The 17,198-nt window shown below is 55.9% G+C and overlaps 1 protein-coding gene across 2 annotated transcripts in view; it reads left to right on the top strand.

The window, feature by feature from the left end:
- The window catches only part of SCARB1 (scavenger receptor class B member 1), a 549,841-nt gene that overhangs the window by 212,781 nt on the left and 319,862 nt on the right, over positions 1 to 17,198 (top strand). For both annotated transcript variants that reach the window (XM_086942688.1, XM_086942687.1), the window contains exon 2: positions 16,690 to 16,850. In XM_086942688.1, the coding sequence (XP_086798814.1) occupies positions 16,690 to 16,850 (161 nt within the window). The remainder of the gene's footprint in view (positions 1 to 16,689; positions 16,851 to 17,198) is intronic.

Below are 17,198 nucleotides of genomic sequence, written 5' to 3' on the forward strand. Positions count from 1 at the left end.
GGCGGGTGGGGGCGGGCTCCGAGGTCTCCGCATGGACACGTGTGACCCTGAGCACACAGGGGGGGCGGCTCCATGAAAGCAGCTTTGTGCCCCGGACAGAGGCCCAGTGTTCAGGATCTGCCACGGACCGAGGCCCCCGGGGGGGGGGGGGGGGGAGGCTGGAGCTTTAGAAACGCCCTTTATCCAACTCCATGTTACAAAATATTCCTTCTGTAAGACGCGGATCCGAATTCCAAGAAATCCTCCGTGAGACGAGACTTTGATGCTCTAGAAGCGAAAATGTTAGTAAATGTTGGTTCATTCTGTCCCCGAAAACTGCAAATATTTGTTCTCCTCTGCGAACCGTGCACCCCTCTGCTTGCTGCATCACCCCCCTCCTGGCTGGGTGCACACCTCTGCCTGGCTGGGTGCAACCCCCCTCCTGGCTGGGAGCAACCCCCCCTCCTGGCGGGGTGCACCCCTCTGCCTGGCAGGGTGCACCCCTCTGCCTGGCTGGCAGCAACCCCTCTCCTGGCGGGTGCACCCCTCTGCCTGGCTGGGAGTAACCCCCCTCCTGGCTGGGTGCACCCCTCTGCCTGGCTGGGTGCAACCCCCCCTTCCTGGCTGGGTGCACCCCTCTGCAGGTTGCACACCTCTGCATGGTGCACCCCCCTCCTGGCTGGGTGCAACTCCCCCTCCTGGCTTGGTGCAACCCCCCCTCCTGGCAGGGTGCACCCCTCTGCCTGGCTGGGTGCAACCCCCCTCCTGGCTGGGTTCACCCCTCTGCCTGGCTGGGTGCAACCCCCCCCCTCCTGGCTGGGTGCAACCCCCCCTCCTGGCAGGGTACACCCCTCTGCCTGGCTGGGTGCACCCCCCTCCTGGCAGGGTGCACCCCTCTGCCTGGCTGGGTGCACCCCTCTGCCTGGCAGGGTGCAACCCCCCTCCTGGCAGGGTACACCCCTCTGCCTGGCTGGGTGCACCCCTCTGCCTGGCTGGGTGCACCCCTCTGCCAGGCTGGGTGCACCCCTCTGCCTGGCAGGGTGCACCCCTCTGCCTGGCTGGGTGCACCCCTCTGCCTGGCTGGGTACACCCCTCTGCCTGGCTGGGTGCACCCCTCTGCCTGGCAGGGTGCAACCCTCTGCCTGGCAGGGTGCAACCCTCTGCCTGGCTGGGTGCACCCCTCTGCCTGGCTGGGTGCACCCCTCTGCCTGGCAGGGTGCACCCCTCTGCCTGGCAGGTGCACCCCTCTGCCTGGCTGGGTGCACCCCTCTGCCTGGCTGGGTGCACCCCTCTGCCTGGCTGGGTGCACCCTTCTGCCTGGCTGGGTGCACCCTTCTGCCTGGCTGGGTGCACCCCTCTGCCTGGCTGGGTGCACCCTTCTGCCTGGCGGGGTGCACCTCTCTGCCTGGCGGGGTGCACCCCTCCGCTTGACTGGATGCATTGGCACGGCCCGGGTAGAGGGCCATCTATTGCTGGGCTGCAGACACCGCCCCTGCTTGGATGAACGCACCTCCCCTGACTGGCTGGACGTAGCACTGTTGTCCTGCTGGATGCCCCCCCAATCTCCGGCTGAAGGCAACACTCCTCACTGAATACACCACCATTGCCCAGCTGGAGCGGGTTCGTAGTTCGGGGGAGTCGGGTTTGGGGTCTGACACCCCTCAGTAAATGCACCTTGGCTTGGTAGTTGGGTCTGCTATGTTTGCGTCGGTTTGTCTCATTTGAATCAAGAATGAAAGATAAAACGGGCCTTTGATGTAAAGGGGAAAGAGACCGAGGCCTCCATCTGGTGTCTGAATTTCAAAATGTTAACCCCTTCCCCGCGGGGCTAATACCCCCCGCGGTGCGGGGGAGGGGGGCCGCGCGCGGTGCTCTTGACGAGCTGAGCTCGTTACAACTCTGCCCACTCAATGGAACGCCCCACACAGGAGGGGAATTATCCCCGCGTGGGCTTTCCGCGGCGGAGCTCGCCATGAGCATAGCTCCACTGTGCCTCACGACGAGCTGAGCTCATCATGAGGGTCCAACGGGTTAAACCAGATATCCCCATATCAATTCCGACTTCTCTGCTTGTCCAAATGTTGTGTTCCTAAGCAAATATTTTATCACACAGAGCCTTTTCTTATCATCACATACGAGCAGACTTTTAATACTTGACTTCCGGCTTTGGGCTGGTCAAGCACCTCGAATGTCTCATCAATTTCAAACCGGCCACGTAAAGCGCGGCTGATGACTCGTGAGGGTGTCCAGGCGCTGAGAACCCTCATACTAAGGACGCGTTCAGTTGAACAGCTAAGTCTTGAGACCTTTCCTGGATTCCAGCAGAGAGGATGAGGTCCAGAGGCGAAGGGGGAGGTCGGAAAAGGACCGTCCTCCGCTGTTGCGACAGATGCGGGGTGTGAGCGAAGGAGAGGGATGCAGAGTGCACGTGTCTGGAGGGTTGGTGAGTGTTCCATCGGTGATTGATTTATGCTGGTCCTTGGTCGTGCAGGGCTTTGTATGTGTGAATCAGCACCTCAAGTTGACATCGTTTCTGACTTGTGAGCCAGTGGAGCCTCTTGAGCGTGGGGGTGATGTGCGTCCAGTTTGGGGTGTTGAGGAGGAGTCTAGCCGCAGAGGTCTGTAGGGAATGCAGTCTCTTCTGGAGGTGCGGAGTGATTCCTATGTAGAGTGCGTTGCCCAAGTCCAGGCGGCTGGTGACTAGGGCTTGAGTGACGGTGCGTCTGCTGCTGACGAGGAGACATTTAAGGATCTTACAGAGCATGCGTAGAGTGAGTAGGCATGCGGAGGAGTCTGCAGTTATCAGGCTTTTAATGGTGAGTTTGCTCTCCAGGGTGATGCCAAGGTTGTGGGCATGGTCTGTTGGGGTGGGCGAGGGTTCTACTTCAGAAGACCACCAAGAGTTGTCCCACGGGTAGATGTTCCCAAAGATTTGTACTTCTGTTTTGCCCAAGTTGAGTTTTAGGAAGTTCTTTTTCAACCCGGTGACAACGCTGGTCATGGGTCAGCGGTTGTCATCCTTCATGGCGGAGGGGTCTTCTCATAGCGAGCGGATGAGCTGGGTGTCGGCAGAGGATATGATGCGTAGTCCATGGGTTCTGAGGATGCTGGCCATGGGGGCCTTGTAGGTGTTGAACAGTGTAGGGCTGAGGAAAGAGCCTTGGGGAACTCCACAGATGATGATCTTAGGTTCCGAGGCAAAAGGTGGTAGGTGGATTCTCTGGGTGCTTCCGTCGAGGAAGGATGCAATCCATTCGAGGGCATCTCCTTGGATTCCAATGTGGTGAAGCCTCTTGATAAGGGTGTTGTGGGACATGGTGTTGGAAGCCGCTGAGAGATCCAGAAGGATATGTTTTATTTATTAGAATATTTGTTGCTGCAACTGAAAAAATAATCTAGGCCACGTTTAGGGTTTGCCTGACTGACTTCTCTCTTAGGTGACTGTCACTGTCGTTGGTGGGCAAGCCATGAATGTTTCTAAAAACTATAACTTTTAATAAATGTCTGTCTACGCAGTGATACAATCTGATGTTCTAAGGTGAAACTAAGGTGCATGTTGAAGAAAGACGCTTTTTTGAAATTTGAAAAGATTGTTTTATAATTTTACATTATGCATGTTGAACGATATACATGCCAACATTTTCATGGCTTGGGTGGTGCACGGACTCTTACAGCCAAGCCAAACCCACGGCTTGGCTTCCCCTATTAGTTTGCCTGCATGCCTTCCTCTAGTTGCGACTCATGCTTAGTACATGATGCCGTCAGTGGCACGATAAAACGATCTGTAAAAGGCGAGGACTGAAGCCCTGCCGACATGCACTTACTTGACAGCTCTACCATCAAGGCTTCTTGTATCAGAGACGAAGAGGGGTGCATGTAGTGAAAACACAGTTCAATTAAGTTATCCCGGGTCAGGGACTCCAGGCCGTTGTGTTGTATGTGACCATAGTCATGAGGTCCCAGGGAGAACGTCCAGGCCCAGGTCAAACGGGCAGGGGCGTGGCTTCAGAGGGGATGTTTGGGGTGTGACACCCCTCAAAGGCATTTTTGGTTTACCCTGAGTTGATTCTGCCATGTCTCTGTTGTGTTTTCTCGTCTTTCTCATTTCACCGAGAGGGTTTAACTTGCTCATTGTTTGGATTGGGATCTTGAATATATATGGGGACCGGCTTACCAAAAGAGTAGTATATGTGCACCCGGAGAAGTGCTCCTCCTCCCACCCTCCCCCCACCCCTGAATGGGTGTAAATGTACTACTTTTTGGAATTCCCAAATGTTGGCAGTAGGAGGTTTGGAAAGTTGTGCCAATCTCAAGTTTTCAGGCATACTACTGGCAATTAAACACCCCAAAGTTGATGGCATGATTGTTTGCAACTAGCGCAAACCAGTGGCAATAGCTTTCCATTCACTGTGCCTCTCTAGACAGAGGCGTGCCTGATGCAGATCCCGCAGGCATCTCTGCTGCCCGGCTGGAGGCACCTCTGTTATGGGCATCCTGTACCCTTGGAATGTCTCCTTGAGGGAGTTGGATGCATCCTGTACCCTTCGAATGTGCTCCTTGAGGGAGTTATGGGCATCCTGTACCCCTGGAATGTCTCCTTGAGGGAGTTGGATGCATCCTGTACCCTTCGAATGTGCTCCTTGAGGGAGTTATGGGCATCCTGTACCCCTGGAATGTCTCCTTGAGGGAGTTGGATGCATCCTGTACCCTTGGAATGTCTCCTTGAGGGAGTTGGGTGCATCCTGTACCCCTGGAATGTCTCCTTGAGGGAGTTGGATGCATCCTGTACCCTTCGAATGTGCTCCTTGAGGGAGTTATGGGCATCCTGTACCCCTGGAATGTCTCCTTGAGGGAGTTGGATGCATCCTGTACCCTTCGAATGTGCTCCTTGAGGGAGTTATGGGCATCCTGTACCCCTGGAATGTCTCCTTGAGGGAGTTGGATGCATCCTGTACCCTTCGAATGTGCTCCTTGAGGGAGGTATGGGCATCCTGTACCCCTGGAATGTCTCCTTGAGGGAGTTGGATGCATCCTGTACCCCTCAGATGTGCTCCTTGAGGGAGTTATAGGCATCCTGTACCCCTCAGATGTGCTCCTTGAGGGAGTTATGGGCATCCTGTACCCTTCGAATGTGCTCCTTGTGAGAAATGGTTCAGTCAGTACTGTTGGACGTGCGCTCCTTGTGGGGGCTTTGATCACCCACTAACCTCTGGAATGTGCTATTTTGGGGCTTTGGGCACCCAGTACTCCCCATAAAGGAGCTCTTCCTGGTTACTTCTGAATTGTTTTAATGTTTATTTCATGCTGTAGACTGCCCTGATTTGGTTCACTGAGCTACCCTCTGTTGTTTTACAGAGCACCCGTGCCTTGTTTTAAGGAGGTGTCTATTTACTGGGCCGCCGGCCTAATACGACAAAATCTCAGTAATTTACCCAGCGGCCGGCTAAATAGTACAGCCGGCCGTAGAATAAAGAGTAGAGATGATGTACAGTTCGACCAGTGGCCGGATTAGTAGTGTGAAGGAGGGATTTAGCCGGCCATAAAGAAGAAAGGGACTCCAGGCCATGGTAGTGTGGCGGCCATCTTGGAATGGGGATGAGGTCTTTAGCTGGCCATAAAGAAGAGAGGGACTCCAGCCCATGGTAGTTTGGCGGCCATCTTGGAATGGGGATTAGGTTTTAGATGGCCATAAAGAAGAGAGGGGGACCAGACCATGGTAGTGTGGCGGCCATCTTGGAATGGGGATTAGGTCTTTAGCTGGCCATAAAGAAGAGAGCGGGACCAGACCATGGTAGTGTGGCGGCCATCTTGGAATGGGGTTGAAACGTGTGAATCATTTGAAAGGAAGGGCATATGCAAATGTGCAATAGTTTGGAAGAAGGTAAGTGTATGAATTAAGCTAAGCTGTTTACAAACTCAGTTTTGAATAAAAACATTCATGTTATTTTAATATTCAAATAATGCATGTGAAAAGCAAACAGACGCTTCAAGACAAGATAATGCACACAGATATTTTGTGCTTCAGTCCAGGAGCATTTGGCTGTCCACAACGAATACTGAGTGTGGTTTTAAAGCATGTTATATAAATGTTTTATTCACGCATGAGAATACCTTGTTTTATGTTAATGTTCGTGGTGTTCCTTTTGATTGTTTTTGAGGACTGTCTCTTTTTGGGCTTCCCATGGAAAGCCTTGTGCTGTTGCACACTGCATCCAAAAAAAGAGAGAGAGAGAGAGAGCAGACCTTAAGAAACTGGTGGTATTAGTTTTAAAACCCTCTAAGGCGTGTTCCATTCTCCGTATGCCCAGGACAATCAACATGAACTGCAACCAATCAATCCTAGGTGTGGCCTAGGCTGGGAGTGAGTAATATGTGGGTTTGATCCTCAGCTCAGACCGCAGGTGAACGGCGATATCCTGAGTGTGTAGAAGTCGTTCCACAATTGTCTGTCAAATTAGTTGAGTTAAATTCAGTACCAAAATTTACGATACAGAAGTTAAGCCTTTGAAAAAGATTCACCAAGGCACTGGCAACATGTCCTGAGAGGTTTCAAATAAAAATTCTGGGAAATTGTGTTGCTCTTCACATGTTCAAGAATGTAATTATTTTTTAAAAAGTCAGAATCTTCCTAGAAGTCTGGCGCATTTCACCCCAGGGGTAGGTGTCGACCCGCAGCTGAGGTTTCCCACAGTATCAATAGTCCTATTCCCTTTGTGTCTCAGCACGCACAGGGCGTGCCCTCAGTCTGTCATCTCAGTGAGCTGGCATACATTCATGTGCCCCTACTTTGCGGATGGCATTTGGCAATGTTCAGGGTTTAGCCGCACTGGACGTATATTAACTCCTGTACTCTGGTGGCATGTGCTGGTGGTGCCATGGCGGTGGGCATGTGCAGGTGGTGCCATGGCGGTGGGCATGTGCTGGTGGTGCCATGCCAGTGTGTTAGAAATGGGATTTCTGGGTGGCAAGGCTTGCGCCAAAGCCAGGCAGAAACCACCACTCTAGTTAGGGCAAGAGAGTTACACTCCAAAGATAACCCCTGCTCACCCCCTTGGCAACGTGACACGAGCAGTAAGGCTGATCCCGGAGGCATTGTAAGTTAAGCATTTGCGCATGCACCCACCAGCAACAACATCCCAGGCCCCTCACAAAAGGAACTCCACACAAGGTTATATCAAAAATAGCCTTTGTATCATCAAAACACATTAGAATAGTAAACACATTATGTACACTGTGCCAACTGGCACCAGGCAATATTTACAAGGGATTATGTACACCTGACAGGGCCACATGGACCACTGTCAGCCTCAGCACTTGGTAAAGAAATAGTACAATAGATAACTTGGTAAAAGTAAAATAAGTCATAAAACGCATAACCAGTAAACACTGGTAATCGTGCACAGTATCCCACCAGTCTAACTACATTAGACCCTCAACACCTAAGTAAAACCTTACACTAGGGGGCGTAAATCACACAGGGAAGTATCATCTTCCTAACATAAACCTAAATAGGTAAAACAACCTCCTATGCATAAGCCACGTCTAGAGGTATCTGAACACAGGGTGCGCAAAACATCCTACACACAGTACATTTCCTAACGCCCAAAGCATTAGCACATGAATCACGTTTAGCACATAACTCACATCAAGGTCCAGGTTGCGCCACTGCGCCAAAACCTAAACATAACAGCTGCCCACTACTTTCTGGGCAGCTGAGGACACGAATAGGGCCTAAACGCTGCAGCTGGCACTAAGTGCTGCGCAGCTGGGGATGGCCAAAGTAGGGGCAAAGGAGTGCGACTCACTCCTGAGTCCAGAGACATGTCCCTAGGAAGAAAAATCTAAACGGTGTCAACTTGCTGGGCAGCTGGGAAGCAAACTGCGACATGGGCTCTCACTAGCCCTCAGGAACAACAGTGTGCCAAAACGTGGGAGCCCTCTAGGCTCTATGAATCAATAATTTGCCCCAGGGAGCCATCTAGGCTCTGACATCAACTGGGGCCTTGTTGGAACGGAATGGTGCTCAGAAACATGAGGGGACTAGGCAGAACTTGCCCCCAAACTGTTGGCAAGAATGCAGGCCCCTCTGGCCCCTTAAGCGTTATGGGGCAAAACACTGGGCAAAAATCACGGGCCTCTCAGGCCCCTCACGGGGATATCTTCATCCGCCCTCGTGGCTCTAAAAACAACTAATGTGCCTACGGGGGAGCGGCCCACTGCCAGACTGGGCCGCTCGGGTACTGCCCCCCTGCCCCCTGGACTCCCTTGTGAAACTCACCGGTGGGGTGACGGAGGCAGGACTCGGATCCTGGTCCGCGCGGCAGGCGCGGGGCTCTCCCTTCAACTCTGGAGCCCCGCCGACCGGTGACAGCGCTTCTCTCTCTCTGCTGGCGACGGCCAGCATCTCCGGTCTCCCTCTCCAAACGGGAAACCGGCAAGGCGTGCAATGGCTTCCCCGGGCAGGGGGAAGCGGAACAAAGGGGCGCCAGGCCCCGCCCACCTTCAGCACTTCTGGGTCGCGTTAGGCAGCGGCCCGGCAACGGTTTAACAAGCAGCTCGGGCTGCGGCGGTGATTCGCGGGGTGGGCTTCCGCTCGTAAGGAAAGTCGGCAAGCAGCCATAAGCGGGGTGGGCACCCGTGCTGCAAAAACGAAGGCGGGCAAAGTCGCAGGGTAGGCACCTGCGCACACCCATAATTAAAAAAGCCCGGTGGGCATCCGCGAGGGCCACAAAAGGGCAGGAGTGCTTCCTCCCCGGCGGGAACACGACAGGGCTCTGCCCATAAATGCCAAATAAAGAGACAGAAACCCTAGCCCAACAAATCAACTGGGGCAAAAGGGCTCCAAGAAGTCCTGGGCATCAGGGGGGCAATGCAGGGTCCAGGGTTCAGCACACAGGGCGCTCCAGCAAGGAGACAGCCCCCATGGCTGTCCATCCTGGGCCCCACTAGCAGCAAGCCCCCTCCTGTTAGAACCCAAGCAAGAACTCCAGGTATCCAGGCATCCAGGGGCTGGGCAGGGCCCAGGGAGGCAAGCCTTCCCCTGGGCCCCAGCAGCAGCATGCCCCTGGTAGATTCAAGTCAGGAAACAGGAACATTTAACATGAGGTCTGTTAAACCTGGCACCTTGGCGTGAGTTTCCCTTCCACTTTTTGCTGATGTGCCTCATGTGTTTTGATGGTGTTGGCTGCTCAGGGCACTGTGCCACGGCCAATTCGTGCCGCAGTGCAAGTGCTCCCTATGGAAAGTGTATACATTGATTGGTGTCCATGATTGGCTTATTGGGTTTACTGTCAGTCCCCAGTAAAGTGCACCAGGAGTTCCAGGGCTTGTAAATACAAATGCTGCTGGTGGGCTTGCAGCACTGGTTGTGCCACCCACAAAAGCGGCCTAGTAAAATGTGTCTAGGGTCTGCCATTGCAAGAACTGGTCTGGTCTGGTACTGTCATGCTGGCTGGGCAAGTGCACACACCTAAACCTTCCCCTAACTTCATATTAGTCACCCTTATGGTAGGCCCAAGGGCAGGGTGCATTGTAAGCATAAGGTAGGACAAGCCCTGATGTGTGTGGCATGTCCTAATAGTGAATTACAGCCAATTTCGTTTTTCACTATTGTAAGGCTACCTGTTCTCATAGGCCAGAATGGGCTGCTGGGATTATTAGACTCTATAATCCCAGCAGGCTCAGGGAACATGGTATGAAGTCAAGTTTAGTATGCCCGAACTCAGAATAATAAAATACTTCTTTTAGTAAAGTTTATTTTAATATCCTGTGTTTGCAAATGCTACTTTTAGAAAGTTAGCATTTGCTTGCCTAACCATTTCAGCCCACCTCTGCTCTTATGTGTATCTGCTGTCTGGGTTCTGTGAGTGACAGGGCTAGGGATGACAGGTGGTGAATAGGGGGATTACACCAGGATGGGTGGTGGGAGTGCCCCTTGACTCTGAATAGGGCTGTGCGCTGCCACCACAATGCTGGCTCCGCCCCCTGAGGAGCGACTGATGACTCTGCCCTGCACCTGGCCTAGGAAGAGGGAAGACTGTCATCAGAGTGCTCCTGGACTGTACTTTTCACCACAATGCTGGCTCCACCTCCTGCGGAGCGTCTGATGTCCCTGCCCTGCACACTGAAAGGAGAAACCAGAGCCTGCAAAACAAAGTGCTCAGAGACTGTCTGGATTAGGCAAAGGCCCCTCTGGCCTGCGAGAACAAAAGAAATGTCCTATAAAAGTAGGAGCCCTGCTCCTAAGAAATCAGATCCTGTTTACGCCAAGGAGAAACTCTGCCTGAAGAGAAGGACCTGGGAAAGCTGCATGGAGGACTACTGTCTCTAATCCTGAGAGACTGGCCAGTGGTGGGTGCCGTGCTGCAAGAAGGAGAGGAGACAAAGACTGATAAAGACTTTATTTTATTCAACTGGTGCATTCTGCTACAAAGATCTCCGAGGGCGTGCTTGTGAACTTGCCCCTGAACTGCGCCCCAGGAACAATGGGCGCTTATCCCCTGAAGAAAGAAGCTGCTGCTGGTGTGACCAGCCCTTTCAGCGCTGAACCCGGGGACCTGAGTGCGACAGGGAAGCTATCCCGCACTCTGAGAGCCTGTGCATTCCATCCCGCTGAGCAACGTGACTCCTGGACACCTGCGACGCAACTCGCACCGCAAAGGCCTGCCCCGTCTGGCCCAAGCACTGTGAGCTGCCTCTACAAGCCCGAAGTCACACCGCAAAAACGGACCGGCTGGTACAATTAACGTGATCCTGAGGCCCCAAGCAGTGGAACACACCACAAAGACTGCCTGCACCGGAGCTCGCCCCCCCCCTCTGGGAGAACCCCGCTGGATTCATCGCCGCCACCTCTCCAGGACCCCAGGACTCTGCACTTGTGAGCCTGTGTCCCCCGAAGCACCGCCAACCAACGGAGAAGCGACCCCGTGGCCTCCGTGCCACCCTGCCCACCAGGAAAGCACCGCAACGTCGGACCGCAGCATAGAGCCGTCCGCCCTGAACCTGCAAGTGAGACCGAAGGTACTGTAAATCGAATCACGGTACGAGTCGCATTCTATCACTATGACTCGCACCGCCTCTGTGCCTTGAGGCCCCTGGTACGCCTCGACTTGTGCGCTGTGCGAGTCTCGCCTTGCACTGCCTGTTTGATCAGAGGCCCCTGGTACGCCTCGAGCTGTGCACACACCCTACTGGTAATTGAAAACGTTCTTGTGCCCTTACGCCTGAAGGTATGAGTCGCACAAGCTTAGTATGACTCGTATCCCTTGTCCTGATCAGCCGTGGTGTACGCGTCTCACGCGAGATGCGTGAGATTTGGTAGGGTCTTTTGCCGGTGAGCGTACGAGGCGCACAGGAGCGCTAAGGAGGGCTGAGACCTCAAACGAACAGTACATTAACCTTAAAAACAGTACCTGAAGTACAGTGAAGTTGTTTTGAACAGTATTCCACCATTTTAAAGACTGGACATTGGAATATTAAGAACTGTGGCATCTTAAGAGTAACTGGAATTGTAAAACCTGCATTTGAAGCCTGCTTGAGAGTTTTTATATAAAGCCTATATATTTTTACAAACCTACAGTCTTGTGTCCCTGTGTGGTGGGTTGAGGGTCATTGTGGGGGATGCTTCAAATGCTTAACCGTATGTACTCCAGAGATTAGCCTTGACTGCTTGCGCCACACTACCTAGAGGGTGAGCAGGGGTTATTTCCTGAGAGTAATCCTTTGCCCTGACTTAGAAAAGAGGGTCCCTGCTTGTCGCAAGTACATACCTGCGCCAACCAGAGATCCCCCAATTCTAACAAGGTCACAGCCTCTTTTTATACACAGAAATCCTTTGTTGAAAAAATTGTTCAAGACATTGGCAGACAGAATCGCCCCTTGTTACTCCTTCCCTCTCCTGCACACGTCCTGATGAAGACCCCGTATAAGGATTTAACGTAACCTACGGCTAGGGGTCGAAACGTCGACGGCCTTTTCTCTTCAGACCTCCGGCGCATGCCCCTGATCTTTTGAAATTGTGTATGTGTCCGTTGAATGTCCACAATATAACAGTTGCTTAGTGGATGCCAAAAATTTAGGCTTTGTGTATCAGATTTGTTTTGACTTTGAATTGCAAACTGTAATAATTCGTAATTCTTTATGGCTGTGTGTATCTTCTTTCCGACTTGACACTGCCCTGAGCACTTCCTTTCCTCCCCTCCTCTCCTCCCCCCATTGGGGCTATCGATTAGATATGAATTTTTCTATATTGATTGTAATCCGGTATTGTAAAATAAAGGACAATACTCGTTACTAAATTGATTTATTTCCCTTGATTATTGGTTGTGTTACTTAATGTTAGTGTGTGTTGTACATAACACGTTCTCCTTGCGGGGACCCTTCTTTACACATACCATATAGCGCCCAGGTCCCCGCGACTGCATGGGTAAAACCCCCCCTTTGTAACACACAGGGTCAGGGGCGCTCCTCCCACACTGGGTCAGGGGCGCTCCGCCCACACTGGGTCAGGGGCGCTCCGCCCACACTGGGTCAGGGGCGCTCCGCCCACACTGGGTCAGGGGCGCTCCTCTCACACTTGGTCTGGGGCGCTCCTCTCTACACTGGGTCAAGGGCTCTCCTTTCCACACTGGGTCAGGGGCGCTCCTCCCACACTGGGTCAGGGGCGCTCCTCCCACACTGGGTCTGGGGAGCTCCTCCCACACTGGGTCAGGGGAGCTCCTCCCACACTGATCCAGGGGCGCTCCTCCCACACTGATCCAGGGGCGCTCCTCCCACACTGAGTCAGGAGGGCTCCGCCCACACTGGGTCAGGGGCGCTCCTCCCACACTGGGTAGGGGCTCCTCCCACACTGGGTCAGGGGCGCTCCTCCCAAACTGGGTCAGGGGCGCTCCACCCACACTGGGTCAGGGGCGCACCGGCCATGCTGGGTCAGGGGCGCTCCTCCCACACTGGGTCAAGGGCGCTCCTCCCTCACTGGGTCAGGGGTGCTCCGCCCACACTGGGTCAGGGGCGCTCCTCCCACACTGGGTCAGGGGCCCTCCTCTCACACTGGGTCAGGGGCGCTCCTCTCCACACTGGGTCAGGGGCGCTCCTCCCACACTGGGTCAGGGGCGCTCCTCTCCACACTGGGTCAAGGCGCTCCTCCGACTCTGGGTCAGGGGCGCTCCGCCCACAGTGGGTCTGGGGCGCACTGGCCATGCTGGGTCAGGGGCGCTCCTCCCACACTGGGTCAGGGGCGCTCCGCCCACACTGGGTCAGGGGCGCTCCGCACACACTGGGTCAGGATCGCTCCGCACACACTGGGTCAGGGGCGCTCTGCCCACACTGGGTCAGGGGCGCTCCACCCACACTGGGTCAGGGGTTCTCCGCCCACACTGGGTCAGGGGCGCACCGGCCATGCTGGGTCAGGGGCGCACCGGCCATGCTGGGTCAGGGGCGCTCCCCCACACTGGGTCAGGGGCGCTCCGCCCACACTGGGTCAGGGGAGCACCGGCCATGCTGGGTCAGGGAGCTCCTCTCCACACTGGGTATGGGGTGCTCCTCCCACACTGGCTCAGGGGCACTCCTCCCACTCTGGGACAGGGGCGCTCCACCCACACTGTGTCAGGGGCGCTCCTTCCACACTGGGTCAGGGGTGCTCTTCTTCACACTGGGTCAGGAGGGCTCCGCCCACACTGGGTCAGGGGCGCTCCTCCCACACCGGGTCTGGGGCGCTCCGCCCACACTGGGTCAGAGGCGCTCCTCCCACACTGGGTAGGGGCTCCTCCCACACTGGGTCAGGGGCGCTCCTCCCACACTGGGTCAGGGGCGCTCCGCCCACACTGGGTCAGGGGCGCACCGGCCATGCTGGGTCAGGGGCGCTCCTCCCACACTGGGTCAGGGGTGCTCCGCCCACACTGGGTCAGGGGCGCTCCTCCCACACTGGGTCAGGGGCCCTTCTCTCACACTGGGTCAGGGGCGCTCCTCCCACACTGGGTCAGGGGCGCTCCTCTCCACACTGGGTCAGGGGCGCTCCTCCCACTCTGGGTCAGGGGCGCTCCGCCCACAGTGGGTCTGGGGCGCACTGGCCATGCTGGGTCAGGGGCGCTCCGCACACACTGGGTCAGGGGCGCTCCTCATACACTGGGTCAGGGGCGCTCTACCCACACTGGGTCAGGGGCGCACCGACCATGCTAGGTCAGGGGCGCTCCTCCCACACTGGGTCAGGGGCGCTCCGCCCACAGTGGGTCTGGGGCGCACTGGCCATGCTGGGTCAGGGGCGCTCCGCACACACTGGGTCAGGGGCGCTCCTCATACACTGGGTCAGGGGCGCTCCTCATACACTGGGTCAGGGGCGCTCTACCCACACTGGGTCAGGGGCGCACCGACCATGCTAGGTCAGGGGCGCTCCTCCCACACTGGGTCAGGGGCGCTCTGCCCACACTGGGTCAGTGGCGCACCAGCCATGCTGGGTCAGGGGCGCTCCTCCCACACTGGGCCAGGGGCGCTCCGCCCACACTGGGTCAGGGGCGCACCGGCCATGCTGGGTCAGGGGCGCTCCGCCCACACTGGGTCAGGGGCGCTCCACCCACACTGGGTCAGGGGCGCTCCTCCCACACTGGGTCAGGGGCTCTCTGCCCACACTGGGTCAGGGGCGCACCGGCCATGCTGGGTCAGGGGTGCTCCGCCCACACTGGGTCAGGGGCGCTCTGCCCACACTGGGTCAGGGGCGTACCGGCCATGCTGGGTCAGGGGCGCTCCGCCCACACTGGGTCAGGGGCGCACCGGGCATGCTGGGTCAGGGGCGCTCCGCCCACACTTGGTCAGGGGTGCTCCGCCCATACTGGGCCTCGGGCGCTCCGCCCACACTGGGTCAGGGGCGCTCCGCCCATACTGGGCCTCGGGCGCTCCGCCCACACTGGGTCAGGGGCGCTCCGTCCACACTGTGTCAGGGGCGCACGGGCCATGATTGGTCAGGGGCGCTCCTCCCACACTGGGTCAGGGGCGCTCTGCCCACACTGGGTCAGGAGCGTACCGGCCATGCTGGGTCAGGGGTGCTCCGCCCACACTGGGTCAGGGGCGCTCTGCCCACACTGGGTCAGGGGCGTACCGGCCATGCTGGGTCAGGGGCGCTCCGCCCACACTGGGTCAGGGGCGCACCGGCCATGCTGGGTCAGGGGCGCTCCGCCCACACTTGGTCAGGGGTGCTCCGCTCATACTGGGCCTCGGGCGCTCCGCCCACACTGGGTCAGGGGCGCTCCGCCCACACTGTGTCAGGGGCGCACGGGCCATGATGGGTCAGGGGCGCTCCTCCCACACTGGGTCAGGGGCGCTCTGCCCACACTGGGTCAGGGGCGTACCGGCCATGCTGGGTCAGGGGCGCTCCGCCCATACTGGGTCAGGGGCGTACCGGCCATGCTGGGTCAGGGGCGCCCCGCCCATACTGGGTCAGGGGCGTACCGGCCATGCTGGGTCAGGGGTGCTCAGCCCACACTGGGTCAGGGGCGCTCTGCCCACACTGGGTCAGGGGCGCTCCGCCCACACTGGGTCAGGGGCGCTCCGCCCACACTGGGTCAGGGGCGCTCCTCCCACACTGGGTCAGGGGCGCTCCGCCCACACTGGGCAGTCCAGTACCTGCTCTTTGAAGGAGCCCGAGCAGCTTCAGTCTCCATTTCGAGTGTGATGTGTTCTTCCAAACAATGCTGTTTCTTCAGCAGGCGTTGTCCATGATTGCTGCTTGTAATGCAGACGTACACCAGACGCAGAGGGGAGTGAATGCTCCGTTACCCGGGTGTTGCATGTGTTTTAGTACGGGCATCAGCAGTCACCTGTGCTGTGGGTACAGCGGAAAGATCTGTGCCCCTGCAGATCAATCCCCTGCTGGTAGCTGGACTTTACTGACACTGTTCGCAGTCACGAACTTTTGTGTGATAGCCTAATGCATTCTGGGCATTGTAGTTTTGTTTTGCTTCCATTGAACAACTACCCGAATACATAAAGCATGATTTATAGATGAACAGTTCAGGAGCCTGGTGAAGATATGGTACCCACTCAGTACTGTAGGTGGGGTGCACTGTTCTTGTACCCCCCCCTGCCTCTCCCTCCCTCCCCCCACCCACCCCTCCTAGTCTGGCAGTGGCCTTGCTGATTGTAAAGAAGTACAGGGGGAAGGTTTGGTGAGTGAGCACCACGACAAGAGCATAGCGTCAGTGGGTGAGGATGCAGAAGAGTGGGTTGGCACAGGTTGGCAAGGGTGGGTTGGCAGAGCTTGGCAAGGCTGGGTTGGCACAGGTTGGCATGGGCAGGTTGGCACAGCTGTCTGCACAAAGAAGACTTTCATCCCTACAGCGGAAGCGCTTTGACGGTGCATGTGGACAGGCCCTGAGGCCCAGAGCCTGGGACTTACTGACATATTTTGATTCAGATTTCCTAATTGAAACCTTCAGACTCTGCATTCCAGAGGATCAATGTGTGTTCCAAGTTTCTGAATCTTGTTTCCAATGTAACTCTGCTAGCTCAATTTCGGGTCTGGAGCCTTTTGCAGGACGTTTCGCGAACATTAGAATGGGTGAGGGATGCAAAGTGCAAGCCATTCTAGGGACTTTAATCTCCTCTGAAACTTTCAAATGTTGGACCTTGTTTGTACCATTACATGCCTTCTCCTTGGTGCACATATGTCTTCCTTTTGATGAAAGGCAGAGCGGCCTCTCACCTTCTTCTCACCTCTTGCAGAATGTCCGCATTGACCCAAGCAGCGGCTTTGCCTTCGAGATGTGGCGAGACCTGCCCGTCCCCTTCCACATGGCCATCTACATCTTCGAGGTGCTGAACCCCAAAGAGATCCGCCAGGGGGAGAAGCCAGTCATCGCCCAGCGAGGCCCCTACGTCTACAGGTCGGAAACCTCTTAATTTCACCTTATCTTTCTTCCACTTTTATAATTAGTCACATACAGAGACGAAGGCACCATTTTTATAGCCTTATAGCCCGCCGTAGAGGGCTATACCGGCTATTAAAGGCCCTCTCCAGCGTTAAAGGCCCGAGCCGAAGGCGAAGTCCTTTAACAAGAGACAGGGACTTAAATAGCCGGTATAGCCCAGCTGCGAAGGGCTATAAGGCTATTAGAACATTCTGCCACTAGAGGGCAGAATGTTCTAACAAAAAAGAACAAAGCCTTATGGGAGCGCGAGGGTATTGGAACCCCCTCAGGCTCCCTGAAGCCTTTGTTCAGAACCAGAGCTGT

The sequence above is a fragment of the Lissotriton vulgaris genome, chromosome 11 (genome assembly GCF_964263255.1).
Source record: "Lissotriton vulgaris chromosome 11, aLisVul1.2, whole genome shotgun sequence".
NCBI classification, from domain to species: domain Eukaryota; kingdom Metazoa; phylum Chordata; class Amphibia; order Caudata; family Salamandridae; genus Lissotriton; species Lissotriton vulgaris.